The 9,673-nt window shown below is 46.1% G+C and overlaps 2 protein-coding genes across 5 annotated transcripts; both read right to left on the bottom strand.

The window, feature by feature from the left end:
- Positions 1 to 1,902: 1,902 nt before the first annotated feature.
- Positions 1,903 to 3,099, bottom strand: riiad1 (regulatory subunit of type II PKA R-subunit domain containing 1). The gene is made up of 4 exons (XM_084671426.1): positions 2,906 to 3,099; positions 2,680 to 2,756; positions 2,522 to 2,568; positions 1,903 to 2,391 (listed from the first exon to the last, which is right to left on the bottom strand). The coding sequence occupies exons 1-4, from the start codon at positions 2,984 to 2,986 to the stop codon at positions 2,321 to 2,323; spliced, it is 276 nt and encodes a 91-aa protein (XP_084527552.1). The 5' UTR covers positions 2,987 to 3,099; the 3' UTR covers positions 1,903 to 2,320.
- Positions 3,100 to 3,981: 882 nt separating this feature from the next.
- On the bottom strand, positions 3,982 to 9,380 carry il6r (interleukin 6 receptor). 4 transcript variants are annotated; one of them, XM_084669013.1, is made up of 9 exons: positions 9,066 to 9,380; positions 7,206 to 7,329; positions 6,693 to 6,871; positions 6,352 to 6,512; positions 5,648 to 5,906; positions 5,415 to 5,455; positions 5,228 to 5,288; positions 4,841 to 4,946; positions 3,982 to 4,692 (listed from the first exon to the last, which is right to left on the bottom strand). In XM_084669013.1, exons 1-9 carry the CDS (start codon positions 9,139 to 9,141, stop codon positions 4,425 to 4,427), a joined length of 1,275 nt encoding a protein of 424 aa, XP_084525139.1. In that variant the 5' UTR covers positions 9,142 to 9,380; the 3' UTR covers positions 3,982 to 4,424. The 4 variants fall into 4 exon arrangements, with proteins under 4 accessions (XP_084525139.1, XP_084525138.1, XP_084525137.1 ...); XM_084669012.1 differs by lacking the exon at positions 9,066 to 9,380 and adding an exon at positions 7,554 to 7,716; XM_084669011.1 differs by lacking the exon at positions 9,066 to 9,380 and adding an exon at positions 7,554 to 7,701 and having other exon boundaries at positions 5,762 to 5,906.
- Positions 9,381 to 9,673: the final 293 nt, after the last annotated feature.

Here is a 9,673-nt window from a genome sequence, read left to right as displayed (position 1 = left end):
TTGCTGGTTCTATTCCTGGCTGTGCGAAAATGACGTTGTGTCCTTGGGCACTTCCCCCTATCTTGCCTTGGGGGAATGTCCCTGTACTTACTGTAACTCACTCTGGATAAGAGCGTCTGCTAAATGACTAAATGTAAATTGTTTGTCAACAGAATGTGTCGTCATTTTTTCTCCTCAGCCTGGTCCGTCACTGGTCGGCATGGTTCTTGTCTCCATGCAAATGCCTCAGTGACATTCAAGTTTAAACACTTCCTCCTCTGAGGCTTGTTATACCTGCACAGTTGCCTCCTGGGTTACCTACCCTATGGACAGGCCCTTGTGGGGTAAGAAGGAGACTGAACAACATGTTACATGATCTCTGTTTTTCAGTCCTCTCAGATAGATTTTGCCACCGTCATCAGATGACTGAATCTGCCTCCTTCTTCATGCTGCTGTGAAACGACATCTCTTCTTCATGTATTGACATGAGCCACAAGTGCGATTCCTGAGTATAGCTTTCCCTTGGGTTTATATCAAATGCACTCATTCAGCAGACACATTTATCCAAAGCAACTTATAAAAGCTGTACAGGGATTTGAACCTTTGACACAATGTACATACTGCAGGAAGGTGCTTTACTTCCTTGGGCCGAGGGGGGATTCAAACCCATGGATGTAGTGAGCACAAGACACTACAGGAGGAATCATTTGTAGTGAAACGGCAACCCTGCTCTTCTCCATGCTGTAACAATTACTATTTATTTATTTTACTCTTGTTGATTATTTATCAGTTTATTAGAATCAACTGAACAAGTACCAAAGTAGACATTATAGGCTTTAACAATCTGTTGTTTTGTAAATGAGTAAATGTCAACATTGTAATCAGTCAACAAACATTCCAATAATTAATTACTATATACTGGCAATAAAAGAAAAAAACATAACTATGTCTAAGTGTATCTATTTTACATTTAAAAAATTCACAATGCTACACTAACAACATAATTCTATTGATCACTTCAACCATTTGAACGTTTTAACATTTTTACTGTCCCGCTCTGTATAACTGTATTTGATGGCCGAGCATTTCATTTACAAAGGACAAAATACCACTCGCTTATAATGACAAATCTCAAATTCAAGAGAAGAAATAACGATGATGGAAGCCCGAGTATGACATTCTGAAGGTGAAGCCAGTGGTACTCACCTGAGCAGGTTGTCCTTCTTGTGTGCGGAGTGTCGTGCTGTGTGCTGTGTGTAAAGGTAAGCACCAAACCTGGAACAGTGATCTGTCCCTCCTCTCTCACACATTCAAATGCGCCCTGGGAGGTTTCAAGTGTGTCAGAACAGGTACAATGCTTGAAAGTGTGTGTGTGTGTGTGTGTGTGTTTGTGTGTGTGTTTGTGAGTCAGACAAGCTTAGGACATTGTGTGAGGGAATGAATCTTGTCACGCTATGCTGAATAATCTATTTACAGAAAGGCTTATTCAGATCAAATTATAGTACAATCATATTGACATGTTGACATACTGATATTTGCTGATATTATATATTTGCTGACTGATATTTATACTGAACATTCTGCTGTAATGGTGTCTTTCTTCTTGGGATCAATAAAGTTCTACAGACAGTTTGAATCTGTTTTTGTTTCATAAAGCTTCCACCATCATAATATTTTTTCAGCTCGCTCTGTGATAGGGCGGGTCACTCTGTGATAGGGCGGGTCACTCTGTGATAGGGCGGGTCACTCTGTGATAGGGCGGGTCACTCAAGGTCCCAAAAGTCTTGTTAACGTCTGTCCAGCACGACCTCCCAACCTTTACACCACGTTACCCCCCAACCTAGTTTACACATACTGTCACATAGTAACCATTTAAATCTTTGTAAGATAAGCCCTGCTAGAATGCATCACAGAATAAAGACATTTAACAATGAATCAAGATCAACTTTATATAGAAAATGTAATCCACACAATTCACACTTTACAAAGACAATCCATGAACAAATAATTATCCATTTTGTAGATCAAGTCAAGTCAATTGTATTTATTCCACTAGGGGAAATGTATTTGTAGCCAGGTATTAAAACACATTCAATCCATCATAAATACTACACAGAGACAACAACACAAAGATCAAAGATGGCCATACGCCTTGGGTGCCATCCATGGTGTCCATGGTATTAGACTGAATAGACTTATTAGACTGAATAGACTTATTAGACTGAATAGACTTATTAGACTGAATAGACTACAGTATTTCATTTAATAACTGAATCAAGCTCTTGCATCAGACTGCTTATCAGAGCTTTAAAAAAAATGGTATGAAGAAGCTTTCTGTAAATTAGTCTGTTTCAGTAAAGCCATGTAGATGGGAAGTGATCTTCGTTGCCAGGTTTGGGTTTGTGAAGTGACCTTAAAGACATAAAGCAAGTTATATTCAATACACGAATGTGTACACGTGTGTGTGTGTGTGTGTGTGTGTGTGTGCGTGCGTGTGTGTGTGTGCGTGTGCGTGTGTTTGTTTCACAAAAACCTAGCCTACCTGCCGCGAACTCACGTATGTCGACTGGTCTTTTGAGGAACACATCTCTGTCAGAACAGAAGTACAGCAGTTCTATACATCACTGACTCAGACATGAATGCACAGCAACGGGACGCACAGTAATACGTATTACAGCGTGTACGCTGTTTTTTTCAAACCTTAGGAAGTCGCTCATCAACAACTCGACTTCGGGATGCGCTCTTAAATATTTTTCATTGTCAATTCTCGTTTTTATCTACAAAGAGATAATTGAAGGTTAGCTCGCTGATGTGATTTTAGTTTTATTGTATTGTACTAGTATCAGTAAATTAATCATTGCTAGTGATAGCCTAGCGACTACTAGCACTGTACTGTAGCTACCAGCTAAACCATTATTTATTGTACCTTATATCGTCTAAGTGTCTCCTGTTGCTCAGCGCTCAAAGCGCCTATATCCAGTTCTTCTGGTCCACTTTTTCCTGCCATATTTGCGTATGTGTTATTTAATACACAGTTGATCCAATTACACCAACGTGGACAATAACGGAAGGAAAAGCCACCTGTTGTTGACAAAACAACCTGTCCATGATTACTATGACAACAGCCTCCACGTTGTTCACTGTGTAACCACACGGTGGCAGCAAAGACACACCAACTAGTCCGTTTTATTTATTTAATGTTTTCAGTGGTGTGCATGTGAGACTGGTGTCGTGGTTTATTGATTATAGGACAGGTAGGCAGGCATGTGAGGTACGCAGTGGTGAGGAAGAAAGGCCTAGGGCTATGTCCCAAACTAGTTTCTATCAAGGAATGTGGGAACAGGGGTCTTGCCAAAGCAGAGAAAGGGGGGCCAGGGAAAGTTGTCAGTTTGTGAGTATGTGTGTGCGTATCTCAAGTGAGGCTGTTGTGTGTTCAGGAGTTAGAAAACATGGCTCCCTAGGACAGTGAAGAGAGAAGTGGCCAGGGGTGAACAGCTGGGAACACTCAGAGTTGAAGGCCTTGTGTTTGGGTTACCTCAGATTCTGGGATCTATGTTCACCCATGGGAAGGAGTAAGGACCAAGGGTGGCAGGTCAAGCTGATCGAGCCAGATAAGTGAGGAGACACATATGGAGGTCTCATTTAGGGTGATGCGAGGGGGAGGAGGGGTGAACTAGCGTCTGAGGAGGGCAGGGGACTGAGAGGGGTTTGGAGCGGACATTAGAGATAATGTTGTGGGCATGTTGGCTTTATTGAGGAGTGATTGACCTTGGCCAAATGTGGAAAGAAACATATTGTGAAATACTGCTGGAGATCAGGCTATATAATGGGTTGTGTCTTGTGTGAACCTTGCTTTTAGTGTTCCTGTATCACATGCTGCATCGCTGAATAAACCGTCAAGCCACCTTCACTTTGAAAGATATTCCGTCTCGGACTATTTTGGACTAAATCCTTCTGAAAGAAAAACCCTACATGGCATTTATGAAACTCTTGACACACTCATAAAAAACGATTTTTCTTTTATTGCAGTATAGTTATTTACAAAACACATGCCAATATTAACAGTTCAGAGTTCATAATGCCCAAAATGTGGATATTTTCTTCGTGTGCGTGTGTGTGTGTGTGTGTGCAGAGAGAAAGAAAGGTTCAATATAGCGAACACACATCAGGTTGAAACATATCCTACTACTCCGCTCAAAATTCAAAATAAAAAATATAAGACAATACTCTTGGAAACATCTTCTCTCAGTCTTTCTTTCCTATTAATTGTGCAAAGAACAATGAGAAACATTTTTTTCCCATTCATTTCCTGACTTCCCTTAGAGGGGAAATAGAGACTCTTGAATGGACCTGGTTGGAGCTATCACGTAGCTTGTGATTGCTGCCAGCAGAGGAGGCCTGAGATCCAGGAAGGCCCAGGATTGGTCCGTCTGGACCAGGAAGGCTCAGGATTGGTCCGTCTGGACCAGGAAGTAGCTGGTGTTGTTGAAGTGAAAGGCCTCTCTCCCACTCTCCACTACCTCCTCCTCTTCCTCCGATCCTTCCTTTACTTCCACTTCCTGTGGGAGGGGTTCTTTGTGAGTCGGGGGGTCAGAGTTCAGCAGAGCGTGCACTTCCTGGGCTGCTGGAGCTGATGTGGAGGGGGCGGAGTCAGGGAGGCGGGGCTTGTTGTTGCTAAGGCTCACAAACTTGGAGACGAACCTCTCCTTGTGTCTGAGAGAGGGAGACACGAGGCAGTGAGACTGGGGAATGAACTACCATGTTTTTAGTTTCTCCTGGGATGTGAACAGCAGCAGGGATATCAGTCATCATGTTTGGATGTACACAGCTGTATAAGTAGGGTAGGCAATGCAAGGTTTACCTCAACAGGTAGGCGATGAGGAGAGTGACACACAGTACAACACAACACCCAACCACCCACAGGAGGTGAGGCCCCCCATCGTGCTCCACGCCGGCAGGCTCAGGGTCTGAGAGCAGGAGAGAGAGTAAGAGAAGACAAAGAGAGAGGTGTTCTTGCACCAGAGCTGAACACAACAACAAAAATGCACGTTCATGTGTGCGTGCCTGTCTATGTGTGTGTCCCTCTGTACTTCCTGTTTTAAGTTTCATAATGAAACCTTGGTATTATAACAGCTATGCTTCCCTGTGAAAGCCCCAGAAGACAGATCCAGGGAATTTCAGACATGATCTGACAAACCCCACGTGTCCATAACACCACAACCACTACGACCCCACGACCATGCCCTACCTCTGGGGAGCTCCTCGTCTGTTATGCCCGAACCTTCACCGCACAGGACGAAATAATCACACTGTATGAGAGAGAGAGACAGAGAGACAGAGACAGAGAGAGACCGAGAGAGACAGAGAGAGAGTCAGACTGAAGGTGTGCAAACACAGTGTGTGTGCGTGAGTGAGCGTATGTGTGTGTCTCTTACCTTAGTTGTAGCAACACCACTCACAACAGTGGGTCCAGGCGCTGTGGGAACACATGTATTTCAGTTTATTAAACAGTAGATGTGTGTTACAGTCATGGTGGTGTGTGCTAATGTACACGTGTCTGTTTGGATATTTGATTCGACCTCTCGAGTGCACTCCCTCTCACACTCTCACAAACACACACACACACACTCACACACAGGAAGGAACACTGATCCCTCGTCATGGTTACCTTTGTGTGTGTGCAGGAAGGGTTGGTGACCTCCCTGGGCTCCTGCGCTCAGGAGAGGCGGGGGGTGTGTGTGTGTCTGTGTGTGTGCCTGTGTGTGTGTGTGTGTGAGCATACGTTCCCAGGTGATTCCATGCACAGGAGAGCTCCAGTCACTCCAGATGCCATCAAACTCTTCTTTAGTGGCCAGCTGGATGACATACTCCACCCCAGGCATCGCATCTGTTATCATGTACGAGTGGGCTTCTGTCAACACTTCAGTCTGGACACAAAACAGGGTCAACCAGTTGGTGTTATCACCCAGACTAAGCTTGGACTCGGTGATAGTCAGGTTGGTGAACACACGAAAACTGGACTATTGGACCATAAATAACACCCAGGTAAATACACCCCCCTCACACACACACACACACACACACACCCACCCACACATACACATACATACACCCTCACACACACACACACACACACACACATACATACACCCTCACACACATACACATACATACACCCTCACACACACACACACACACACACACACATACATACACCCTCACACACACACACACACACACACACACACACACACACCCACACATACACATACATACACCCTCACACACACACACACACACACACCCACCCACACATACACATACATACACCCTCACACACACACACACACCCTCACACACACACACACACACCGTTTTTGCCAGAGCTAGAGGGCGGTAGGTGAGGCGATACTGGAGCATGTAGTAGCGGTCTCTCTCCTTCCAGGTGCGAGGGTATGTCCAGGTGACCCTCAGGCTGGTCCTCTGACCCTCCACAGGCAGCACCAGCAGCCCTGATGGGGGGTCTGGCCTCACTGACACACGGGGGGGGGGGCTTTAGCTGCCTTGGACACTACAGCAACTCACATACTGTAGTATAACATCATGCCATACACGGCCTGTGGCACTTCACGCATTTACAGACACAGAGACACACACACACACAGAGACACACACACAGAGACACACACACAGAGACACCCTCTGGCGCTTACGTATGTCAAGGGGGATGAAGTGGATCTGTGGGCTGGAGGAGGAGCCTGCAGCATTGCTGACACACAGGAAGACGCGGTGCAGAACTCTCAGCTCATCCTCCTTATGGGCCAGGGCACACCAGCAGCGCCTCAGCACTGCTGAGTAGGAGCAGCTCACACGGGAGAACGAGCTAGACAAACTGAGAGATAGAGAGGGAGGGAGGGAGGGAGGGAGGGAGGGAGGGAGGGAGGGAGGGAGAGAGAGAGAGAGAGAGGGAGAGAGGGAGAGAGAGAGAGAGAGAGAGAGAGAGAGAGGGAGGGAGAGAGGGAGGGAGAGAGGGGGAAGAGAGAGAAAGGGGGGGAGAGAGAGAGACAGAAATTAAGAGACAAGGTCATGGTTAGGGTTACATAAACAACTTGTCACAATGTTGAACATTGAAATCTTTGACATAACAAGCCTGAAGGACTGGTGCTGCCCGGTCCAGCGGCAACACTCTGCCCTGAGGCACTGGAGGGCAGTGAGGGAGCCCTCACCTCTTACTGACAAAGAGATGGCACTGAGGCTGTGCCATGACTGGCTGCTGGGCCCTCCAATCACAACGGATCTTGCTGCCGGGTGATCTCTTGTAGCATGACAAAGATGGCTTCTCAGGAGGAACTGAGAAAAGAGAAGGAGACAAAGAAGAGGGGACCGGGGGATGTTTGCAGGAAATGAGAAGGAGGTCATGCGATAAGAAAACAGTGTTAGTTGTATAAGTAACAGGGGGCCAGGGGCAGAGTCACATACTGTCCCTAACATGAATCCTGACAGATACAGTGTGCGAGGTGTTTGTCCTTGGGCACGTTAAACAGACCAAAGTGTTGAGTCCTCCTCCTCCTCACCTGCTACTACCACCCTGAAGGAAGACACAGTGTAGTTCCTGCGATGGCAGCTGTAGTTCCCTGCGTCTCGGACACTCACAGAGGTCAGGCTCAGAGATGTCCCTTTCGACACCATCCCTCCCCTCTCCCTCCGCTCCTCTCTCTCTCTCAGCACCTTGCCGTTAAGTTTCCACTGAGGCCGTCCCACCAGCCCCCTCGCCACCCTCCCCCCTCCTCCCCCCTCCTCATAGTCATCCCCCCCCCCTCCACATCCCCTCCCTCGGAGTTAACCCCTCCCACTCCGCCTGCCCTGGTTGGCCACGGCGCTGCCCCAGATGGAGGGATGTTGTCGCTGGTAGAATGTGTGTATCCAAGATGGCTCACAGCGTGGCTGTTTATTTCTGGACCTATATACTCCTCCTCTGTTGTCTGTGCTGTTTTCAGTTCACGCTCAGCTTGGACTGTTGCCACAGAGGAGATAGTGGACTGTTCAGCAACAGCCGCATGCTTCTCTGGGTTCAGTCTCCTCACTCCGACCTGAACAGAGACATTTCTGTCGGCTGTGGCACTAAGGCCTGGGCTGGAAGCCCCTTTAAAAGAAGGGTGTTTTTCAGTGACAACAGTTTGCTCGGTAGGGGCAACACTCTCTGCTCTAGTTGCAAAGTTGGAGGCTGTTTCGATGACCGAGGTGTGTCTACCAGCGGTTTTGTCTGTTGTGGAGTGGACAGAGGCAGCCCTCTGTGCTCTGAGGATGGTTACCTCCACCCCGTCCACCTTTGCCCAGCCACCACAGCCCAGAAGCAGCTCCCCGCCCGGGGCTACAACCAGCACACCAGGAGGGCCCTCTGGGGGAAGACAGAGAACACAAGAGCAGTCAAGCGGGGAGCAGTTGAGAGAGGGAGGGAAGAAGAGAGGGAGGAAGAGAGGGTGGTTAACGTGTGCATCCTCGGGGGTTTCTGTCGTGTGTTTTGGTCCCGGTTGACTGAATGGCAGAGATCAAGAGGAGGATGACTTGCTGAACTAATTACTAAATCATTTCTTTCTTCCTCTTTCAACACATGTGGGATTCCCCCTCTTTGACCCTTTCTGCTCTCTCCATCTCTAACTTCCTATAGCTCAGACTCCCTGTCCCCACACTGTTCTGACAAGTGTAGATTGTGGCTTTAGGTTAGCGTAACAACCAACAACTAATGCATGTCTGCAGATCGTTGAACAAATAATTCCTTTGACCTTTTGACCGTCCGTGAGTTTTAAACAAAACAATCTGAGACCTTGGCAACTCTGGCTCAATATTAGTTAATTAGTTAAATGTATTAGTGTATCAGTTCTCTGTTTTTGAAGAAATGACAGGCTACTGACAAAACAAACCATGTTTGTTGTTTTTATGTTAAATAATACTTTTTACTTGAACTAATTGAGTGGAACCCGACACAATAATCCAATGTAATTATAAATAGTTAAATAAAGAGGAGCAAATGTGGCAATAGTAAATGCATGTTTTGATTTGCGTCACCTGATAACTAAATCTCTTACCTGTTCGGGGACAGGGCTCGTGATAGCTGAAGACAGGGTAGAACAGCGCGCTCAGACACAGCCTGACCACCCACATGTTCTTACTTGTCCGAAAACTGTCTCGCTCAAACTAAATTTCCCATTAGGCGAACCATCGAAACAAATCTAAATTAAGAAAATAAACAGTTATAATAGTAATTTCCAGAAGGCGAGTAGATTCACATATCTCAGTAGCGAAAATTAGTTTAACTAAGTTGTACAAACAGTAGCTATAGGAACACAAGAGACGGACATTTCCCTGTCCCTGTAATATTTAAAGTCCGTTATTGCGAAACATGTCTTCCTCTTGCCCAAACTCCGCAGGCACCAGTAGTTTTTTCTCCGAGGCACGAGCCAGAATGCGCAGTAGATAATTTGGCTTTGGTAAAAAAAAAACGTCTGTTCGGACTTCATCCAGCCTCCAGGTTTCTGCGGGCAAGTTTAAACCTTCTGGGCCCTTGAATGTTCGTGCATTCTGGATTTTAGAACAAGGTAACTCGTAACTCAGATATACATTATATAAAAACTAGCCTCTTCCCTGTTAGTCTTCTATATTAACTTCCTAATAGTTATTTTTTGTTTATTTTTAT

The sequence above is a fragment of the Hypomesus nipponensis genome, chromosome 2 (assembly GCF_054491055.1).
Source record: "Hypomesus nipponensis isolate SF chromosome 2, ASM5449105v1, whole genome shotgun sequence".
NCBI lineage: Eukaryota > Metazoa > Chordata > Actinopteri > Osmeriformes > Osmeridae > Hypomesus > Hypomesus nipponensis.
Note: the sequence above shows the minus strand (reverse complement) of the source record. Positions and strands in the feature narration are given on the sequence as shown.

What these genes read in the sequence shown, in the direction of transcription:
- riiad1 (XM_084671426.1), bottom strand. Translation starts at nt 2,986, where the DNA reads ATGGCAGGAAAAAGTGGACCAGAAGAACTGGATATAGGCGCTTTGAGC. An exon ending in TTGATGAGCGACTTCCTAAG is followed by an intron (nt 2,569 to 2,679) that starts GTTTGAAAAAAA and finishes CTGTTCTGACAG; the next exon opens with AGATGTGTTCCTCAAAAGAC. An exon ending in CATACGTGAGTTCGCGGCAG is followed by an intron (nt 2,392 to 2,521) that starts GTAGGCTAGGTT and finishes TATGTCTTTAAG; the next exon opens with GTCACTTCACAAACCCAAAC.
- il6r (XM_084669012.1), bottom strand. Translation starts at nt 7,668, where the DNA reads ATGGTGTCGAAAGGGACATCTCTGAGCCTGACCTCTGTGAGTGTCCGA. An exon ending in CTTCAGGGTGGTAGTAGCAG is followed by an intron (nt 7,330 to 7,553) that starts GTGAGGAGGAGG and finishes CTCTTTTCTCAG; the next exon opens with TTCCTCCTGAGAAGCCATCT. An exon ending in GTGGTGTTGCTACAACTAAG is followed by an intron (nt 5,289 to 5,414) that starts GTAAGAGACACA and finishes TCTCTCATACAG; the next exon opens with TGTGATTATTTCGTCCTGTG.